Source organism: Anolis carolinensis, chromosome 1, assembly GCF_035594765.1.
Source record: "Anolis carolinensis isolate JA03-04 chromosome 1, rAnoCar3.1.pri, whole genome shotgun sequence".
In the NCBI taxonomy this organism is placed as follows: Eukaryota; Metazoa; Chordata; class Lepidosauria; order Squamata; family Dactyloidae; genus Anolis; species Anolis carolinensis.
In genome coordinates, this window is record NC_085841.1 from 37543189 (window position 1) to 37566303 (window position 23115).

Consider the following 23115-nt stretch of genomic DNA (forward strand, 5'->3'; position numbering starts at 1 on the left):
CAGCGCAAGCAAGCAACGCAAAGCCAAAAATGCTGCCATTCCTCTTTAAATTAATGGCCTCTTGCCATTAGTAGAGGGAAGCAGCAGGGAGAAAGCAGAGTTCGCTGGGAAACAGACTGAGAAAGCACAGAATTCTGGGAGATGTAGTTTCAGAAGGCAAGGAGCCCTATGTCAGAGAATTCAAAGTGCCCTGCCCTAAACTACATTTCTCAGAATTCTGCTCAGCATCAGAAAGCCCCAGTCAGGATAGGGGAGAGAATTGTCCTTCCAAAGAAGCAGCCAGCCAGAGTTCCAATAAATCTGCAAAGAGGAGGACTGACTGATATTAACTAAATATTAACTGACTGACTGATTAACTAAATCTTGTTCTGGGCTAGGAAGAAATCCCTAAATGGAAGTTCTATTGGTTAATATGAGAGGCATTCAATGAAAAAGCTGTTGTGGCTTTTTTAAAAAAATAATTGTCAAAACTTTTTTTAAAATCCCTAAAATCAGTAGATGTATGAATATTTCTCAAAGTTGGGGGAAATGATCCCCAGTTATCTCCTGTCATTGTATAGAAAATGCAAAGAGGATTTTTTAAATTTCCCCCCAAAAATTGGGTAAATGAAATGTTCTGAAACATGATGGGCTAACAGTGGTAAATGTGTTCTACCATTGTAGCACATTTCACCCCAATAGCTGTAAAAATGAGGGAGAAAGGAGCCCTTGAACCTTCCCCACTTGCGCAATTACAATAATGAATAAGTAACGAAATTTCGTTATTCTCATTGTAATAACAAAATTTTCACTAACTATACTTTAGAAATGAAATTCCGTTGCCCCCTAATTCTGTAGAGTTGTGAAATTTTTTTTATCAATTGCACATCCCTATTTTCTACGCTGGTGTGAAAGTTAAAATATTAAGCATCATCACTGCACTTTCTGTAGGGTGAATGGGTCGTATGAGGCTCTCTCTGGAGGAAGCACTACTGAGGGCTTTGAGGACTTCACTGGTGGAATTGCAGAGTGGTATGAACTGAGAAAAGCTCCACCAAATCTGTTCAGAATCATCCAGAAAGCCCTTCAAAAAGGTTCTCTCCTTGGATGTTCTATCGATGTAAGTAACTGCTGCTTTCTAGCTTGCTATCAAATTCTTTGCAACACAGGGCAAAGTGGCAGTTTGCTTTAGTTGGGTTATTGTACTTTTACATCGATTTCTACTCCTGCCATATTGTCCATGGAAAATGTGCAGCCCTTCTCCATTTATAAGAAAGGCTGGTACTCCGTCTCTTATATGTCAGAAAAAGCTCAAACATACATGCCTGTGCAATATGTAGCCCTTCAAATAATTGTGTCATAGATAGCTGGAAGAAGACATTTGTTGAGTAATGCAAAAGGCACCTGCTACATGTTAGTATTTGAATATATTAGCTGAGACCCTGCATGGGAAGACAGAGAGAAAAGTTCAGTCCAAGCAGAACTCCAGCTCCCCTCCCACAAGGCTGATTTTCATCCTGTGGCCATGTGGTGATTGAGGAAGGCTGCAGTAACGGAGAATCGCCAGAGTAAGTCCCACCAATAGAAGAAAGGTGGCCTCTGGAGGTCCCAGTGGTTGATTTCATGTCCATAGTGTCAATAGTGACATAACTGGATAGTTTCTCCTCCTTCCGTTTTCTCCTTTTGTCCTTTTCTTATTTCAGTTACTGAGTTTAAAGTGCATGAGTAGTTTGCTCCCAATTAACAGGAGGGAGAAGAAAGGAGAGGAGTAGCCACCTTACCACATTGAGAAATTTCTCAGTTGTAGAACAGTTCAGCCTCTGTTCAAACATGGAGTGGCACTAAGCTCGATCACATGAGTTAAACTACTTCTAGTTGTCATGCATGGCTCTCCATGGTTGAAAAGAGGCAGAAGTGTCCTAAAAGAAGGGAACTCTGGCAATCGACCTCATCACATTGAGAAATTTCCCCCTCTTAGGACACTTCAGCCTCTTTTCTAGCATGGAGAAGCACAGAGCTGATCACATGTTCCAGGGTTGAAAAGAGGCTGAAATGTACTGAAAGGAGGGAACTCTGAACACAGGCCAGCAATCATGTTCAGAGCTCCTACCGCTTTACTCATATCTTTACAATAGAAAAACAGGTGTGATGGGAACCATCAAAGTTTCCCATCGTGTTTCATTTCCCAACCATCAGCAGTCTCTTGTATCCTATGGGGTTTGATGCAGAATAATAATAATAATAATCATCATCATCATCTTTATTTGTATACCGCCCTATCTCCCCGAAGGGACTCAGGGCAGTTTCCAACATGTAAGGCAGACATTCAACAATAGGATCCCATGGAAAGCAATGGTTTTAACCTGGATCACTGCCTCTTGTATCTTCTGAGGTTCAATGCAGATCAATAGGATCCATGGAAAGCAATGTTTTTTACCTGGATCACTGCCTCTTGTATCCTCTGGGGTTTGACCAGATCAATAGGATCCCATGGAAAGCAATGGTTTTAACCTGCATCGCTGTCTCAGGTATCCTCTAGGGTTTGATGCAGATCAATATGATCCCATGCAATGATTTTAACCTGGATTGCTGGCTCTTATATCCTCTGGGGTTCAATGCAGATCAATAAGATCCCATAGAAAGCAATGGTCTGAAGCAGAACAATTTTTCCCATGGGAAGAAAAGGTTTTAAACTTGTGTCCATCTCTTTTAATGTAAGGGGATTTGGGAGGGCAAGGGCTCTTTTCATTTTTGGATATTGTTGTTTCTCCTAATTAAAAACGAAAAAGCAATACTGACCTTTTGATGAGTGTAATGGCGACAGGGGACAGGGAAAAGGCAGAACTACTTAATGCCTTCTTTGCCTCGGTCTTCTCAGAAAAAGAAAGCCATCTTCAACCTCAGCAACACAGAATGGACGAAGGATTGGGGGAAATCCAACCCCAAATAGGGAAACAAGTTGTCCAGGAACACTTGGCCTCTCTAAACGAATTCAAGTCCCCAGGGCCAGATCAGCTACACCCAAGAGTACTGAAGGAACTAGCGGAAGTTATTTCAGAACCACTGGCAATTATCTTCGAGAGTTCTTGGAGAACGGGAGAAGTCCCAGCAGATTGGAGGAGGGCAAATGTGGTCCCTATCTTGAAGAAGGGAAAAAAGAACGACCCAAACAATTACCGTCCGGTCAGCCTCACATCAATACCAGGCAAAATTCTGGAAAAGATCATTAAGGAAGTGGTCTGCGAACACTTAGAAACAAATGCGGTCATTGCTAATAGTCAACACGGATTTACCAAAAACAAGTCATGCCAGACTAATCTGATCTCTTTTTTCGATAGAGTTACGAGTTGGGTCGATACAGGGAATGCTGTGGATGTAGCGTACCTTGATTTCAGTAAGGCCTTCGACAAAGTCCCCCACGACCTTCTGGCAAACAAACTAGTAAAATGTGGGCTAGACAAAACTACGGTTAGGTGGATCTGTAATTGGCTAAGCGAACGAACCCAAAGGGTGCTCACCAATGCGTCGTCTTCATCATAGAAAGAAGTGACAAGTGGAGTGCCGCAGGGCTCCGTCCTGGGCCCGGTTCTGTTCAACATCTTTATTAACGACTTAGACGAAGGGTTAGAAGGCACGATCATCAAGTTTGCAGACGACACAAAACTGGGAGGGATAGCTAACACTCCAGAAGACAGGAGCAGAATTCAAAACGATCTTGACAGACTAGAGAGATGGGCCAAAACTAACAAAATGAAGTTCAACAGGGACAAATGCAAGATACTTCACTTCGGCAGAAAAAATGGAAATCAAAGATACAGAATGGGGGACGCCTGGCTTGACAGCAGTGTGTGCGAAAAAGACCTTGGAGTCCTCGTGGACAACAAGTTAAACATGAGCCAACAATGTGATGCGGCTGCTAAAAAAGCCAACGGGATTCTGGCCTGCATCAATAGGGGAATAGCGTCTAGATCCAGGGAAGTTATGCTCCCCCTCTATTCTGCCTTGGTCAGACCACACCTGGAATACTGTGTCCAATTTTGGGCACCACAGTTGAAGGGAGATGTTGACAAGCTGGAAAGCGTCCAGAGGAGGGCGACTAAAATGATTAAGGGTCTGGAGAACAAGCCCTATGAGGAGCGGCTTAAAGAGCTGGGCATGTTTAGCCTGCAGAAGAGAAGGCTGAGAGGAGACATGATAGCCATGTACAAATACATGAGGGGAAGTCATAGGGAGGAGGGAGCAAGCTTGTTTTCTGCTGCCCTGCAGACTAGGACATGGAACAATGGCTTCAAACTACAGGAAAGGAGATTCCACCTGAACATCAGGAAGAACTTCCTCACTGTGAGAGCTGTTCGACAATGGAACTCTCTCCCCGGGGCCGTGGTGGAGGCTCCTTCCTTGGAGGCTTTTAAGCAGAGGCTGGATGGTCATCTGTCGGGGGTGCTTTGAATGCGATTTCCTGCTTCTTAGCAGGGGGTTGGACTAGATGGCCCATGTGGTCTCTTCCAACTCTACTATTCTATGATTCTATGATTCTATGATTCTATGTAAGATGAATGTATTTCCAGCTCTCAAGTTTCTACATGTGAGTGTGATGGGGAGGTAGAACATGAAATGAGATTGCTGAAATGGAAGTGTTGATGATATAAGAGGGACGATTCTCTACCTTAAAGGGATGGCCACCCATTCCTTTCCTATCTCAGTATGATGAGGTTGCCCTTTTCAGTTAACTCAAGCAAAACTACTGCAGACTCTCCCAGATTGTATGTTCTTAGTTGTTAATAATTTTTGCAATATTGACTAAACTCCAATGTTGCTTGGCCACATGTGTCTCAGTTTTTTCATGAAGAACAATGTAATATTTAGAAATGAAATGAGCCATTAAATTATGAGTTTTATACCGGCGTTCATGGTATGTTTGTGATGTACATTCTCTCACTGCACTGTGGAAGCCTGAGACTGGCAAATGGGAAACTATATGTATTCTTCCCCTCCTGCTCAAAGGAATCCTGAGAGAAACAATGTTACTCGACTATTTTACCTATCTAGCATGTCCTGCTGCCAGCATACCTCCAGAAGGCTCCATGCTATTTACACAAAGTGTTTGGCGGCTAGGGTCAGACAAAAATATTTTGCAGACAAGATGGGATAGACTCCTCCATGACATTGAAGTTAGCTCCAGGTGAGAAGGATAGCATGGTCTGGAAAAGGGGAGGGGAGACTTCTGTCCTCACCCCATCCCACCAAAGCTGCTACTTTTGCCATTTGCCTCACTCCTCCTAATGATGTCAACTTTGGCTGCCAGTTTGTTTTTTCAGACTGAAGATTCGTCCCTTATTTTACACCTGTTTTGAATAGAATTAAGTGCCTGCATAATGAAGCAATCCACTGTTTTTTTAATTTTGTAATTTCTGGTATTGCTCTTTGCACTACTTTGTCTGTCATAGACGTTTGTACTAACAATCCTTGTCTTTGCAGATCACAAGTGCTGCTGAGACGGAGGCAGTCACAACACAGAAGCTGGTTAAAGGGCATGCATACTCTGTAACGGGTGCAGAAGAGGTAACTTAGTCTGTTCTGAATGCACTGTTCACCAGATCACAGTGTTTCACTTATAATGATGCTCTTGTTCTTTGGGACGGCATGGCACATTCTTCTTTTGAAATGTTTGACTATGCTGCCCTCCTATGGCTATACAGCCTCATTTTAGCCTATCTAGCCCATCCGCACTCAAAAGGATATTCCTATGAAATTTCTGAGAGGCAGTGTGATTGTAATGGTTTGAATGTTAGATTGTGACTCTGGGTCCATCCAGACAGGCCCAAAGCAATTTTACCAGAGGTGTCCAAATTAAAAACAAATTAATGCGGAGTAAACCAGGCTTTCCCTGGTTTACTCTGCAATAATCAAACAACTCATTAGATACAGATCTTTATGAAAGATCCAGGTCTAATGTGGTACTGGGCATGCAGGGCCTGACACTGGGGACTGCTTCCGCAGTCCTGGGGGGAGTCTCCACAGCCATCCCGCTTCTTCTGGACTTTGAAAATCCTGGAGGAGCGAGATGGAGTCCACCCCCTCCCCCCAGCCCCTAATTTACCCTCTAAAACCCTCTAATTTACCCTCTACTGGCCTCCATAGAGCTTCTCCTCACATCCTTGTGGCATGAGTAAATGATGCCTGAGGAGATTGGGGGAACACAGAGAAATTTTCCTCCTCACCCCTCCCATCTCCTCAGACATCATTTTCTCGTGCCATGAGAACACAAGGAGAGGCTCTATGGCAGCCAGGGAAATTTTCCTGTAAGTTTTAGGGGGTAAATCGAGGCTTTGGGGTGGCTTCATGTTATCCCAATTTCAATCATAATAGCATGTAGCCATGCTGGGAGGGAAATCCCAGGATTGTATTAGGGGTAGGGACTAGAACTCGTGTCAAAGCGGGTTACTTTAACCCGTTTGGGTGCGGGTTTTGGCACGGCTTGGAAATTACCTCTGGAAACCAGGGTTTGAATCCACACTTAGCCATGGAATCCTGCTTGGGCAAATCACATTCTCAGGCTCAGAAGAAGGCAAAGGCAAACCTCCTCTAAATAAATCTTGCCAAGAAAACCCCATAATAGGTTCATTTAGAGTTGGAAATTACTTAAAGGCAAATAAAAAAAGAAATCATTTTCTGTTGTGGCCTACACCAGTCATTCCTATTAAGTTTGACATGTTTTTAATATGCATAATATTTAAGGAAGCCATGAAGACCATGGGGAAAATATTTTTCCCCCCTCTGGTTACCACCTGAACACTTAGAATCATAGAGTTGGAAGACACTACATGGACCATCCAGTCCAACCTCCTCACCCAGCCCAACTTATAATAGTGTACAGCAGAGGTAAATAACCTCCTGTCCTTCAGATGTGCTGAACATCCCATCATCCTCACTTCACATAATTAAGACTTATGGACAATGTAATCCAATAAAACCATCGTCCTAGAATACATGCAATTTAATAAATACACGTAATCATCTTGTGACACAAAAGCATGTGATGGATTGACTGCAGCAGCTAGTATAGTTTCCTCCCAGACATACTTTTGTATTGACTTGTACTGTTTGTACTGATTTACATGACCCTGCTCTTACATGTCAGAATTCTGTTCTGCAAAACATGCTAATTTCCTTGCTGAGAAAGGGGAGGACTATATGAGGTGTCTTTTGTTCATTCAGATTTGTGTATATACTCATAATTTGATGGATGTTCTAGCCCTGTGAGTTATTTCACATTTTTGAAGCCTACCACTCAGATTTGAGGAGTGCTTTGGCCATTCTGGTTCTGTCCCAGCATATGCAGTGAGAGTGAACTTGGAAAACTTACCTTTGTGAACTACAAGTCCCAAAACATACAACTAGTGTGCTGGCTGGAGGATGCTGATAGCTGTAGTTGTAAAACAAGTAACATCTCCAAGCTTTGGGCTTAAAATGAATGACACAGGGCCAGTCTTACTTCACATAGTGAATGTGGAAGAAAGTGGAGTTCTAGTGAGAACTTTCCCCAGGAAACATCTAGTTCTATTGATTTATTATTATGTGGGCCAGTTAGGAACAAGAGAGGATATAGTATTCACTTTTTTCCAGGCAAAGTGGTGCAGCTGTCCAAGCACTGCTGTGCTCTGTTCACCGTTTGTTTCTGCCAGCACAGTTATCTGCCGAAATAGATCACATTCCTTTGGAAAGGATTTTTCTAGCCCATGAAGAAGGGAACAGGTATGGCAGAAGTTGAAAAGAATGAGTGTTTCCAAACCATGGAGTCTCACTGCTCATTTTGGAAGAGCCCCAAAGTATTTACACTGGAAACATCCCTGCCCTTCTGATTAAAACGTTGTCCAAGGTTGAATCCTTGGCAGGCTGCATCAAAAGCTAGGCAAAATAATGAGCAATTGGCAGAGGTTTGATTACAGCAGACCTTGGATGTTTTGGCTTTAGCATTTCAGAGCATAAACAGGCAGAAGGAAGCATGCTGCTCTAATTGAGAGATAAACTGAGAATAGACCTGTTTGAGAGATAAACCGAAAAGCTTTCTCTGGAGAGTTCCATGAAGCTATTTAGTTTCAGCCCACAAGCCACGGCAGATTTGTATCAATGCTGGCTGAATACCTATCGAAGTACTTATTCAGATGGAATTATTTGAATTATTCAAATTTTCATGACTGAGTAGAAAGTTGAAGTCATATCCCAATATAATATTTATCTCATACTGGATGTAATCTTGGAAAAAGTTATAGAAGGTAACATTATAAAATCTGTTCTTAATAGCCTCCATACTCATTGATGTGCCAGAGAAAAAGAAATAGATCCCATTAATTTCACTGGGATTTACTTCTGAACACAGGTTGCTGGTAGCTCTCATATCAGTTTTAAGTTTTTGTCAAATATGTTGTGTCGTTGTTTCGGGCTTGTCCCTGTTGTGAGCCACCCCGAGTCCCTTCGGGGAGATAGGGCGGGATATAAAAATAAAGTTTATTATTATTTATTATTATTATATCAGTGGGCACTGAATTTGCTTTGGTTTTGGTCTGAATGTTAAAAGAGCTCTTCTGAGCCCATTGGGAGAAGATACCTTGGAGAGCTCATTTCAGTTTCAGGGTAGAAGTGAAGGTTTTCCCCCTGACATTAAGTGACATTAAGTGACTGAGAGTTGGTGCTCGTCTCCATTTCTAAGCCGAAGAGCCAGTGTTGTCTGTAGATAAGGTAATGTGACTGGCATGACTGCATAGAGGACCATTACCTTCCCGCTGGAGCAGTACCTACTGATCTACTCACATTTGCATGTTTTTGAACCGTTAGGTTGGCAGAAGCTGGAGCTAACAGCAGGAGCTCACCCCATTCCCTAGATTCTAACCAGGGACCTTTCAGTCTGCAAGTTCAGCAGTTCAGCAGTTTACCCCCTTTGCCACCAGGGGCTCCTTCAGGCTAGAACACAGAGTAAATTCATTACCTTCTTGGCGTGAGAGCTTCCAACCCACTACTTCTGAGTAGTCAGTCATACCTGAGATTGCATAGCAAGTCATTTACATTTCTCTCCTTACATCTTCTTTGGAGCCTCAGAACTCATATTCACTGAATTTGCTGCTAAAATAGAGACAAGCGACTGTTAAGAAGAAAATAACTGTTAAGAAGAAAATGAAACAGTTTACTGGCTGATGCATAACATGTTGGCTTGGCTTTTGTTCCCTTATCCCACTAGGTCAGTTTCCGAGGCAGTCTGCAAAAATTGATCAGAATCCGAAATCCCTGGGGAGAAGTAGAATGGACTGGGAAATGGAACGATAAGTGAGTTGCAAGTCTTCCGGTTTTGTTTGGTTTTTTTTTCTTCAATACACAACTGAAGCATTTGGGATAAAGCTTTGCAACATAAGCTCCAAACTTTCAGTTGAAGCCACTGCCCTGGTTTCCTTGAAGATGGTCTCACAACAGTAAAGCCTAAATCACCTATGGATTTTCTCACATTTCCAAACATTTGTGAATCTGACCTGCTGCAGTTAAATGTGTTATCACTGTTCACAGAGTATGCTTTTTCTGCCTTAAATGTTATCACACTTGTTCCAAGAAGCATGAAATATTTTATTGAAGCTACATGTTTGTTCATTTTACCCTTTCTCTAATAAATGTATTTTGGCAAATGAAAGATCCCAATAATGGTCACATGCAGCTCTCAGTTTAGACCAGTCAAATATATCATCAATGAGCTACCACCTATTCTGGACAATAATGCTTCCCTCTCAAGAAGTCTTGGTGCCCAAGCTTTACTTGCCTCCAGAGAAACTGATAGTCTCAAATAGTCACTTACTTACAGGAAGACATACAATATGGATGGGAAAGAGCTTATGACAAACTCATATACCAATTATACCCACACATCTGCTTAGGAAATGCCACCACATCACCCACATTATGGAGCCCCCCAGTGGTGCAGTGGGTTAAATCCTTGTGCCGGCAGGACTGCTGACTTGAAGGTTGGGTTGCTGAGCTGAAGGTTGCTGGTTCAAATCCAAACCGGGTAGAGCACGGATGAGCTCCCTCTATCAGCTCCAGCTCCATGCGGGGACATGAGAGAAGCCTCCCACAGCAATGGTTAAAACATCAAAACACCCGGGCATCCTCTGGGCAATATCCTTGCAGACAGCCAATTTTCTCACACCAGAAGCAACTTGCAGTTTCTCAAGTTGCTCCTGACATGAAAAAACCCCACATTATTAGAGTTATTTTCATGTGCTCATCCTCTAATGTGATTTGTGCCATCCTCTGCCAATAATGTCCTTCAGCACTCTACATTGGGCAAACAAACTAATGTCTGTGTCAGGATAGATAAACCTAAATCAAATATTAGGAATGGGAATGTACAAAAATCAGCTGCAAGACACATCCATCTCAGATCTCAAAATAGCAATCAAACAAAAACTTCAAAGGGAGATTAGGAAGAGAAACAGCACAGTTGGAAATATATCCACAAACTAGTCCATCAGCAGTGAGTTGGACAGGGACAGTGGTTTCTTGGCATACTAAACATGTTAGAAAACTAGTGAATACTCCAGTCTTATGAAGGCTCTCTTGCTCATTTTATTAAGTCTCTTTTCTGATTCCCAGCTAGTAATAACAATATATTCCAAAAGGTCCCTCCACCACACCTTAGGCATTTTGACTTGTCAATCCATCACCTACAGACTCTGCACTTCTGTTACTATTCACACACACAGTCTGCTCATTTATGGGCATAAATGTCTGTCCATATGCCCCTTTCATACATATGATGAAGTACATTCACATTGTTAAATCCAACAAAGGAGCTTAGAGTGACTGATAGTGACTTCTTGTGAGTTCCTCATGAATATCATGGTTGATTGGAATTAGAACCAGGATTCCAAAAACCAAACTCATGACCACAGCACCCCACCCTGCCTTAAACGTCTCATCATAATGGAATGCAATAGTAAATTATTCAACAGGCTAACAAGTCAAACTCTCTCCATGAAAGCAGAATATTCTCTCTTACACACACATCTTTTTTTCTTCTTTGAAGACATCCAAGAAAAAACAGTCACAATTTTTCTATGTACGTCTTATCATTCCTACTAAGAAGCTTTTCCCGCCTTTTGACTTGTAATTGCAAGCTATTGATCTTCACCCTGTTCTCCGAAAAAGCCATGAACAAAATGTTTTCCTCCCTCCTATTATAGTGCCTGTAATTTCTCTTTTTTTCAGTGCTGCATATACTCAATTGCCTCAGATATTCCTCCTGTGTAATGCTATGCTGATTTTCACATTTCTAATCTATTAATATCCGTCCAAGATTATCGTGCAGAAAGCTGAACATAGTCCTTGTTCCATTCATATCTGTGTGTTGGCTGTCGTGTTTTTATTTCCCAAGCCATTTCCCTGATTAATTGAGTCTAATTCTCATCACAGTGCAGAGAAGAGAAATTGCAAAGCATTGTCATTATGCAGAATTCTTCCCATTTAGCTTTTTGAGTTCTCCTGAATTGTGGGCATTATTATCTAGTCAGTTATTAGGCCTTGCAAAATGTTCCAGGGACCGTCTGTAACTTTAAGGGGTTGTTTTTTGCTTTAACTCTTAACTGTATATAATTTTTATATTTTTAGTTGCCCAAGCTGGAGTAATGTTGATCCTGAAGTGAGAGACAGACTAACCAAGAAACATGAAGATGGAGAATTTTGGTAAGGATGGCGTATCAAAAAAGAAGGCCCGCCTTACTGTTTCCTCTCTAATACGTAAATATCAGATACATAAATCTGGCCATCAATCTGTAATATGGGTATCTAGAATCATTTCTGTTAAAAGTAAGTGCATAATTGTATAGACCTATGTAGGAACTTGGTCAATGGTGGGTCAAAAGAGTGTTCATACATCAGTAGATATCAGTGTAAGTGATATGAGGAGATAAAACCTTTGCTTTGCTAAAGGCATATTTGCAAGCTAATGGTACAACTTGCCAATGAATCTTGCAAACGTAATGACTCTTTGGTTACTCTTGGTTTAGTTCAAAGATGGCAAAAAAAGAAAAGTATTGTATATAATATAATACAAGGTAAGTTATGTTATTGTTATACACTTCTATTGTAATGTCATCCCTTGTATGTTACGATTATAACATCTACTTATATATAAAATACTGTATAGGTGAGTAACTGCTGTTTTAAACCATCTCGGGTCTGGATTGGGTTTAAATTAACCTGGTAATTGACCGTAACCACGTTCCTGTCGTTTATCCAAATAATAATCTTAAACTTAGTTATGGTATCAATTCAAACAAAGTACAATACAGTATAGGTACCCTGTATGTATAGTGTCCAGGTGGATTTATTCAACCCTCAGTCTGTATGTATACAATATAGTAATGAAGAATAGTTATAACATCACATCAGGTTTGAATTTGGTTAAAACTAATTAAGTCTCTAGTCTTAAATCCAGTTCTAACTCATGTAATTGTTGATTCTCAATACAGTCCTATTGTCGTTTTGATAATATTCTCAAGATCTGTTGTAGTATTGTTCAAGGTGAAATCATTCAAAGTAAATAAAATGCAGTATAAATTCCTCGTATAAATTATAACAAAGGGGATTTATTCCATGATGGAAAGAGTTCACTGGTAGGTTCCAGGGATGGTATAGTTGATTACTCTTCCTTAATGGTGAAACGAATTCACTGGTGGGTACCAGAGATAGTATGGTCGATTAGGGGTACCGGACATAGTGTGGTTGATACAGTGTGGTCGATTACGACTGGTTTCCCGGGTATATGTCCATTTTCGATGAACCTTCCTCAGGTAATCTATGTTGTATCTTTGTGTTCCCTCTGTTTGCTTGGGGCAGGTTGTAGTAAGGCTCTGCTTTCTCATTTCTTATTATAAAAATAAAGAGAAAAAAACTTTCTAGTACTGTATTTGTTGATAGAGCCATAATAATATAAACCATACTGAAAATAGACATGTTTAACACACCCCAACACTGTCTTATATAGCATATATACAATCTAAATATAATCAGAATTCAATGAGATCAGAACTTACATATCCGTGGAGGATCCCTACGTGTTTTATTCTATCTCAGGTAGTGAGCATTCATTTACAGTTCTGTAAGGACTTAAATACTTTAATCTTGTTACAAAAAGCAGGTGTAATCCAATTTATCATTTAGGCCCTGCGGGGTTAGAGTTCTCAATTTGTGGATCCTTCTCCTTCTTCTTCTTCTTCTTCTTCTTCTTCTTCTTCTTATTATTATTATTATTATTATTATTATATTACAGTATTTATATTCCACCCTTCTCACCCTGAAGGGGACTCAGGGTATATGCACATATATACTTGGCAAATATTCAATGCCATTAGACATATGACATATAGACAGACACAGAGGCAATTTAACATTTTCCAGCTTCCGGCTTCATGATGGTATGCTCAATTCTGGCCACATGGGGAGCTACTGCTTCATCGTCCTCTTGTGACACCGAGTCCTTGATCGTAGTACTTCCTCATTCCTTTCTGCATGCTGCTGGCAGTTTTTTTATGGTGTTGTAAATTAGTTAAATTAGCCTCCCCGCATAAAGCGGTATCTAAATTTTCTACTCAACAGATGCAACTGTCTTTCAAGCAGCTTAGGTCAACAGCAAGCTAGGCTATTAATGGTCAGGAGCTCAATCTGACCCGGGCTGGCTTCTGACCCGGGCTGGCACTACTGACCCTTGGTCAGTAGTGATTTATTGCACCTGGCTACTAACCAGCTGCGCCACAGCCCAGCCCCATATCTCAGCCCTTTCTCACAATAAGATAAAAGCACAATTTCTAAGGCTGATGAGAAGCCTCAAGTTCCCTGTGTGCTTTGTTCAAAATTAGAAGACAGTTTTAAAGTGAAGGTTGCCACTGAATTTCAATAGTGAATCAAATGCAGCTTCCAGTGAGTTAGGGGTGCCAGTATGGCAAATTTTCCACCATAGTTTAATTGCTATTGAAATCCAATGGCGAAGTCATCTCAAAGTCTTCCTGAATATCATTTTTGTGGCCTTACTCTATAGGATGTCATTTGACGATTTTCTGAGACATTACTCACGCCTTGAGATCTGTAACTTGACACCAGACACCCTGACCAATGACAACTACAAGAAATGGAGTCTCAGTTTGATGGATGGGAACTGGAGAAAAGGATCCACTGCTGGTGGATGCAGAAATTATCCTGGTGAGTCAATTTTTTAGCACCTTTATTTGCAGAGATGGCTTTTCCCTAGTATCTTTCAAACAGTTGGCAGAGTTATATAGAGCTTGATACTTTACTACGACACCATGGCACCAGACTTTAGAATCAAGTGCTTATGAGTCTGTTTTTAAAGATGTGCATCATTACTGTTGTGATTCGTAACAATGACAGTCACTGTGGTTTTATGGCCTAATCCTTACACCATATTTGGATTTAGTAATGCTAATAGACCTGACAAATGGACTGGTGGTAAATTTGCAACTGCAAGAACTGAAAGTTATGACAGCTATGCTGCCAAGGAAACTATGAATATACAGGAAAGATGTGTTAACCTGTATTAGTAAGCCAGTTTAATTTCCACTGGGAACAGATATTTTTCTGAAAATAATAGGTTTTAGTAGCCTCTCCACATATTTTGCCTGACAATAATGATGTTTCATAGCAGTATGTCCCATGAGATAAAATTTCTTTTCCATCATACCACTGTGAAGCTTTTGGCTCACCTTAACAGGAAAATCAAGGGAGGCAGTGCTAATTGAAAAGCCCTATCACTCTGGCTCTCCTTGATCACTGGGCTTGCTGGGAGGACACTTTGCTCTTTCTAATCCTCCAAACCTCAAATTAGTCTCTTGTAAACTCCTACGTATAACTAATGTTTTCATCTGATGCCTTTCATTCCTTACCTATCTTTCTGGTTATATGAAACTTTAACTTATAGTCAAAACAAAAGCAGAAAACCTAGAGTTGCTAAGTGGCAGATTAGACCCCTTCCACACAACTGAATAAAATCCCACATTTTCTGCTTTGAACTGGAATATATGGGAGTGTGGACTCAGATAACTCAGTTCAAAGCAGACATTGTTGGATTTTCTGCCTTGATATTCTGGGTTAAATGGCTGTGTGGAAGGGCCCTTAGTCAGGCAGAACTAGATTTGGTCAAGAGTTTCCAGTTACTGATCATTTTGATGGGAAACACTAGGTGTTTTGATACTGAGGTTCTGTGTAGGTCTATAATTTAAATTCTCGTCAAGAATGAGTACTGACTGTGGGAAATCCAGTAACTCCCTTTACATCTAATAACATTTAGAACTTTACCTTCACATCATAGAATCATAGAATAGTAGAGTTGGAAGAGACCACATGGGCCATCCAGTCCAACCCCCTGCTAAGAAGCAGGAAATCGCATTCAAAGCACCCCCGACAGATGGCCATCCAGCCTCTGCTTAAAAGCCTCCAAAGAAGGAGCCTCCACCACGGCCCCAGGGAGAGAGTTCCACTGTCGAACAGCTCTCACAGTGAGGAAGTTCTTCCTGATGTTCAGGTGGAATCTCCTTTCCTGTAGTTTGAAGCCATTGTTCTGCGTCCTAGTCTGCAGGGCAGCAGAAAACAAGCTTGCTCCCTCCTCCCTATGACTTCCCCTCATGTATTTGTACATGGCTATCATGTCTCCTCTCAGCCTTCTCTTCTGCAGGCTAAACATGCCCAGCTCTTTAAGCCGCTCCTCATAGGGCTTGTTCTCCAGACCCTTAATCATTTTAGTCGCCCTCCTCTGGACGCTTTCCAGCTTGTCAACATCTCCCTTCAACTGTGGTGCCCAAAATTGGACACAGTATTCCAGGTGTGGTCTGACCAAGGCAGAATAGAGGGGGAGCATAACTTCCCTGGATCTAGACGCTATTCCCCTATTGATGCAGGCCAGAATCCCGTTGGCTTTTTTAGCTGCCGCATCACATTGTTGGCTCATGTTTAACTTGTTGTCCACGAGGACTACAAGGTCTTTTTCGCACACACTGCTGTCAAGCCAGGCGTCCCCCATTCTGTATCTTTGATTTCCATTTTTTCTGCCGAAGTGAAGTATCTTGCATTTGTCCCTGTTGAACTTCATTTTGTTAGTTTCGGCCCATTTCTCTAGTCTGTCAAGATCGTTTTGAATTCTGCTCCTGTCTTCTGGAGTGTTAGCTATCCCTCCCAGTTTTGTGTCGTCTTCAGAACCTCAACCTCTGGGGGAAAACAATACTGTGCTTAGGTAAAAGGTAAAGGTTTCCTCTGACGTTAAGTCCAGTCGTGTCGGACTATGAGAGTTGGTGCTCATCTCCATTTCTAAGCCGAAGAGCCGGCATTGTCCGTAGACACCTCCAAGGTCATGTGGCCAGCATGACTGCATGGAGCACTGTTACCTTCCCGCCGGAGCAGTACCTATTGATCTACTCACTAATACTGAGCTTACTGTAAATATATATGTGAGCCTGTGGGCAAACTCAATCTCAAATTGAAGGATTCCAATTTTGAAAACTAGGATTGCTTGTAGTCCTCATGAGGAGTTGAATCACTATAAACTAATGGTGGTTTGTTTGCGCCTTTGACAGATTCATTTTGGATGAACCCACAATATTTGATTAAACTTGAGGAAGAAGATGAAGATCCGGATGATCCTGAGAAGGGCTGCACCTTCTTGATTGGACTGATTCAGAAACACCGCCGGAAGCAGCGGAAAATGGGGGAGGATATGCATACCATTGGCTTTGCCATCTATGAGGCAAGCTTGTTTTCCTATCTTCTGCTTTACCTACTAAGGCATGGTGTGAAAGGCTGTTCTTCTTAGGGACAAAGTCAACTCAGGAGATCATTAGTCTCCTTGCCAAAAACTTGAGTAAGAGAGGAACAAAACATAAAGCAATCCCCACTCCTTTACTATGAATTTGCGTCTCCTAAAATGTATGCCTGTCATTTATAAGTTAGGTACAACAGACAGAATTTTCATATTTCCTTAATTCAATAGAAGCTGCACATGGTCACTGAGCATTTCTGAGTGATCAGCATATCTGGCCTATTGCAAGCCCATTATTATAATTTCTATGCAGAATTTTCATCTTAAAGACGGTATAAAACTGGATTATGGGCTTAGAAGTGTCCCTTGGAAATTAAGATAGTTATGACTGTTATCTCAGTCAGAGTTCTGCTTTGTAGTTCACTCTGCCTGGAATACAAATTTTTGGCTTACAAAGGGAAAGAGTAAGGAATTGACTGCCAAACATTCATTTGAAGAGATTTGAGGGATGTGTTAAAGTGAGAAGTAGGTGGGGTTATCAGAAACAAAAGATGAATTGACTGAAGTAGTGATCACCCGAATTTGGAGAAATTAATTCATTTCAAATTAATTTATTTAAATATTATTTGGGGAAAGGGTTTTTCTATTGGAGTAGGAAACCTGGCACAAATGAAAATGTGGTTCTGAGTTTGAGAGCTACTGCACATCTTAAACACCTGGGGACCCACAAGTTGAGAACCACTGATCTTGAATATTTCTGCTAGTTTAAGAAGCCAAAAGGCCAGTGATCGTGCTCTTAAATTAAACTGAAGTTGTGGATGAGTGGCAGTTTGTATCACTGTTGAACGTTGTAACTAAGGAGTACATAATTTTTTTCTCTTCTCTTTCCCACAGGTACCTCCACAGGTATGTAACGTGTCTTTGATGTAGAATGGGGCATATGTATTTCCAGCTTCAGAATGTCCAAAGAAAATGATTTTTCAAACCTTATTTAAAAGTCCACAGCCTGCTGACATTTCATAATTGTATGTAGTTATATCATGGAAACATTGTCTTCCACTATATCTAAATCCTATAAAAATAATTGTCTACATGAGAGATTAAAAGCAATCCAATGGTAATTAAGGAAGTTCAACACTACAGTCAAGAAAGAATGCTGAATTATATTTTGAATACTGGTATTGGATGACTGATCAAAAACCATAGGAACATGTCAAAGCGTGGGAGATCAATCGAGACTTAAACACCTTCTCCATCTCAATTGCTCCACTTCCAAAGACATGGCTTTTGGTCCAGTCCCACGGAAAATAAACTGTCATCAGTCTTGGCAGTTCAAAGCCTTTATTGATATTATATACAGCTATTTACATAAAGAGAGTCTTACACACACACATTTTGTCTCAAACAGATCATGATGGCGACTGATGAGGCTCACAATCAGTAAAGTCACCTCCCCACATTCCAAACTAGTGATTTATTTCCTGCTACACAAGCACAAAACTGAAACCGCATTCCTGTCACTCTAGGCAGTAAATCTATGCACTATGCAATCAACCATTCCTCTTCTGGAATGCTTGCCGGAAAATAACACTTACTCTAACTTCAACCATGAGTTAACATTTCACTCTAACCATTACTTTGACAGAACATATCATGTCAAAATGTACTTAAAGCTTTAAACTAATAGAAATGTTATTAAAATTATTTATTAAGAAAACAAGTTAGCTAACCCTTCCAATGAAACAAAATAATTTCTAAAATGTTGTAATGTTTATTATTAACAGGGCAAATGCAAACATGCATCCACAATGTTCAAGAAACTAGACAGTTTTTATTGCTTGAAATCCAAAGAATCCATCAGAATTTCCCTGTATTATACAACCATAAAAATTAAAGGAGCCCTGTCCAGGGCTCATTCTGACAACCCTACTTCAGGTACTTTGTAAACTGTCATTGTTTTTCCTATGAAGTTTTCAGGCCAAACCAACGTCCATCTGAGCAAAAACTTCTTTCTAACAAATCGAGCGAAAGAACGATCAAACACCTTCATCAACCTCCGAGAAGTGTTAAATCGCTTCAAGCTTCCCTCAGGGGAGTATATTATTGTGCCATCAACATTCGAACCCAACAAGAATGGGGATTTCTGCCTCCGAGTCTTCTCCGAAAAGAGTGCGGATTCACAGTACGTTTCTGATTCTTCCCCTCTCCAACTCACTGTGAAAGTACTGGGAAGACCATATTATCTTCGGGAATCTGTTCCATCCATTTGGAGACCTTCTGCCTTATTGGTGAAGGCTGAAAGGAAAGAAGGCTGTTTCTGCAATTTCAGAGCTTAGAAAAATCCCTTTGAGGTGCTAGCATGAATAGAGAGCATGAATCGTGCCTGTTCTTGTTGGTCATGAGCAAAGGGACTATTTATGTGTTATGTTGTTTATATTAATTGTTCTTTCTAATGGTCATGCTTTACAGTACTTTTAGTTTTATTGATAGTTATGTTTTTAACTTTTGTATGACGTACATTTTAACTGTATCTGTTTTAACTTTTCTAAGATGTCTTGAGCCCCAGATTAGGAAAAAGATAGGATATACATAAATATAACTACAGTAGTAGTAGTAGTAATTCTGGTTTTGGGTTTCTGGGAAATATCACTCCAAAATAACATTTCTAAATTCTAATGTTCTCCAAGATCTTAATTTGCTGGAGCACAGAAGTGTTTTGGGAAATTATTCTGCACAGAAATACATGTGATCATTTGTTTGTTTGTTTTACATGAGCATTGTGGGATTTAGGACAAAAACAGTTTCTAGACAGCCACATATATGTTTTTCGGTGGAAGACTATGCAAAAGATGCAGCACATCTTTTACAATAAAAAAAACAGGAACCACTTGCCTATTTTTTGTGCAAGACTATAATTTTTGGTGCAAAAAATTGTGCAAGGAGTTTACTGTGCAAGATTGCTGTTTTGCAAGACAAAAGTGTAAGATTTTATTGAGCAAAACTGCACAAAACACACACATATAACTGCCTAAAAATTATATGTGTTTCTACAAATCTCCAGAGTTGTGCAATCAAAAAAACTACATGAATTTCTGCACAAAATTGTCTGAATCTGGGTGTGAATATTGGGTGAAAATTCTCATGTTTTTTCTTCCTAATTGAGTTTCCTAATTATCTGGAAACTCATTTTGCAGTCAAGAAATTATGATGAATATTCCTTCTGCACCCACTTTGTCTCTTATATCAAATCAGGGAAAAGCTGAGTATTAAGGATTTCACAGTTTTAATGACCATAAAATTCAACCAATTGAAGTTTAAACTAGAATAAATATTGCCCACTAGGCCCTGGTTCAGCATAACAGATATCTGAGCTACAAATCAACAGATTATTCCTCCCCCCCCCCCAAAAAAAATTGGATTTAATGTATCGCCTATGGGTGATATTGAATTAATCTCTCCTGCTAATACAATGGTTGTCTTCTTCAGTGGAATGAGAAGGAGGTAATCCCCCTCCTTCAGCCTTCTCATCTCTTCTAAGGCTCCTTCTGCGCTGCAATATAAAATCCAGATAATCTCCTTTAAACTGGATTATATGGCGGTGTAGACTCATATAATCCAGATCAAAGCAAATCATTTGGATTATTTGCTTTGATAATCTGGATTATATAGCAGTGTAGAAGGGGTTTAGGTCTGTTCTGGAGAGTTGAGGAATCCTTCCGATTTTGGAAATGTGGGGACTATAGAAAGGTGAAGAGGAGTTCAAAGATGTAACTTGGAGCAAGCAGCAGTGTCCCTTCCTAATTCCATAGGCCTTCTCTCAAGACCAAAAATGGAAGCAGATAAACTACTGGAGGTTCCCCCAAGGGACAAGAAGCATTATCTGTCTTGGAACGGGGGGGGGGGGGGGGGAGAAGAAGACTTCCAGATAGAGGGCCTTGCAAAACATACAGCTCTGGCAGAGCAGGTGAAGAGAGGATGAATAGGGACTGTGGTGGGTCAGCCAACACCATCACCTGGTGGCCCCCATTAGCTCACAGGCCCACAGAACATCCAGCTAGCTATAATCCTTTAAGGCAGTGGTTCCCAACCATTGATCCACCAGGTATTTTGGACTTCAGCTCTCACAATTCTTAACAACTGGTAAACTGGCTAGGATTTCTAGGAGTTGAAGTCCAAAACATCTGGGGACCCACAGGTTGGGAACCACTGCTCCAAGGCATTCCCAATTCAAGGGAAATGGTCTGTACATATTACAGCACATTGATCTTTCTAACAGAGACTTTTCTTTCTCCCTGATAAAATAAAAGAGGTGATGTTGATCTAATCCCTTCCCTGATTTTAACACTCTGCCTTTATTTTTAGGATTGTTGATGATGAAATTGAGGCCAACATTGAAGAGGTATGTTACCTGATGAGAAAACTTATCCGTTCCTGCCAATGCCTCCTTTAGGCCAAACTGCAGGAGCAAATTTCCCTCCCCAGTTTGGGGATACTTTTTTTTAGTGAGGTTGTACACCACTCAGCTATGATAAACAACATTACCTGTAACATTACATTCAGGAGTAAATGAGAGCATAATTTATTTTTAAGTATAATATACAGAGTGATATGTTTGTTAGCTTTAAAAAGGCTTCTTTAAAAAGGTATATTGTCAAATATAGAAGTCTGCAAAAGTAGTGGTGTATATTTAAAACAAATTGCAACGCCACCACTTCCGTAATGCTATTTTAAAAAAATTATAGCAAACAAATCATTTTACATTTAAACCAACTATTTCTGCATTTTAAACTACTTCTTCATTCCCAGAGCTTTGGCAATCATACTTTAGTGTAACAAGTCATATTCACTCATTAATTCTGAAGCATTCCTTGAGAGGGAGTTCTTTTGCAGTTATCTGGGGCTGGTTTTGTATTGTAGGTAGGATATTTTAAATTTTAAAAGCAAACACAAAGTACTTAACAGTGTGCTACTAACGCACCACTTTAAAGAACAATGTGGTGCAGTGGTGTGAGTGCTGAACTACCATTCTTCAAGACCAGGGATTGAATCCTTGCTCAACTAGGGAATTCTCTGGATGACTCTGGGCAAGTCACACTCTCTCAGTCTAGGAGGCGGCAAAGACAAACCCCTCTGAACAAATTTGGTAAAAACAAACAGGTGATAGGTTCACCTTAGGGTCTCCAAATGTTGGAAACAATTTGAAAGCACACAAGAAACATTGACAAGCTTCTCCCTGCAAAAAACTGAGAAACCACAATGGAACACGTAATCAAAATACAGTAGAGTCTCACTTATCCAACATAAACGGGCCGGCAGAACGTTGGATAAGCGAATATGTTGGATAATAAGGAAAGATTAAGGAAAAGCCTATTAAACATCAAATTAGGTTATGATTTTATAAATTAAGCACCAAAACATCATGTTATACAACAAATTTGACAGAAAAAGTAGTTCAATACACTGTATTTACGAATTTAGCACCAAAATATCATGATGTATTGTAAACATTGACTACAAAAATGCGTTGGATAATCCAGAACATTGGATAAGTGAGACTCTACTGTAATATTTTGTGCTCTGTAATTTCAGGATATGAAGAATTAAATGTTCTTCAGCATATATGCACTTCCACATGAGTATTCCTAATGTTTCTGCTCCTTTCCCTGCTTTTTTTGGGGGGAAGCAATTTTATTGAAGTATATTAACTTGCATTAACTATGATCATTTACATTAGCCTCCAACTTCAGTGACTTAAGGGTACTCATCATAAATCTTATCACAATTATGGCTTCACCCCTTCTTTATCTGGATACTGAAGTTAACTTCTGAACCACGTTTTAGCAGTTTTGTTTTTATTTCTCTTATAATACTTGCCTCACTGCATACATTGGATCGGATTGAAAGCCTTTTCCTTAATTCATAGCAAACAGAAAAATAGGGTTTTCTTGAACTGTTTGTAATTTTAACACTACAGAATGAAAGGAAAAATCTGGGATTCACTGAAGGGCTTGTGCATTATTCAATCTGAACAGAATTCAAACCAGCCATTGAGAATAAAAATTAAATTTTAATCCATCTCAGCAAAAGAGATCCCTAGCCAAAGGGAGGAAAAAAATGGATTTAGTCATGGAAAAAGAAATATTTGTTTAAATATGGTATCAATTACTAGGTCAAAGCTTATTTTGAACTTTTTCTTCTTCCATTCATATCCTTTGCTAGAAAGAAGTCACTGAAGATGAAATTGAACCCAGTTTTAAGAAACTATTTGGACAATTAGCTGGAGGGGTGAGTTGTTTTCTGTAGGGTGGTGTTTATGAATATATAAAATGCAT

The 23115-nt window shown here is 40.2% G+C and overlaps 1 protein-coding gene across 2 annotated transcripts in view; it reads left to right on the plus strand.

Moving 5' to 3' along the window:
* LOC100561808 (calpain-2 catalytic subunit) overlaps positions 1 to 23115 on the plus strand; it is a 60545-nt gene that overhangs the window by 25423 nt on the left and 12007 nt on the right. For both annotated transcript variants that reach the window (XR_010003629.1, XM_008125886.3), the window contains exons 5-14: positions 931 to 1099; positions 5458 to 5541; positions 9215 to 9300; positions 11629 to 11703; positions 14057 to 14217; positions 16602 to 16771; positions 17678 to 17689; positions 18754 to 18965; positions 21146 to 21182; positions 23003 to 23068. Coding sequence is in view for 1 of the 2 variants with exons in the window: in XM_008125886.3 (XP_008124093.1) it covers positions 931 to 1099; positions 5458 to 5541; positions 9215 to 9300; positions 11629 to 11703; positions 14057 to 14217; positions 16602 to 16771; positions 17678 to 17689; positions 18754 to 18965; positions 21146 to 21182; positions 23003 to 23068 (1072 nt within the window). In the remaining variant the exon portion in view is untranslated. The remainder of the gene's footprint in view (positions 1 to 930; positions 1100 to 5457; positions 5542 to 9214; positions 9301 to 11628; positions 11704 to 14056; positions 14218 to 16601; positions 16772 to 17677; positions 17690 to 18753; positions 18966 to 21145; positions 21183 to 23002; positions 23069 to 23115) is intronic.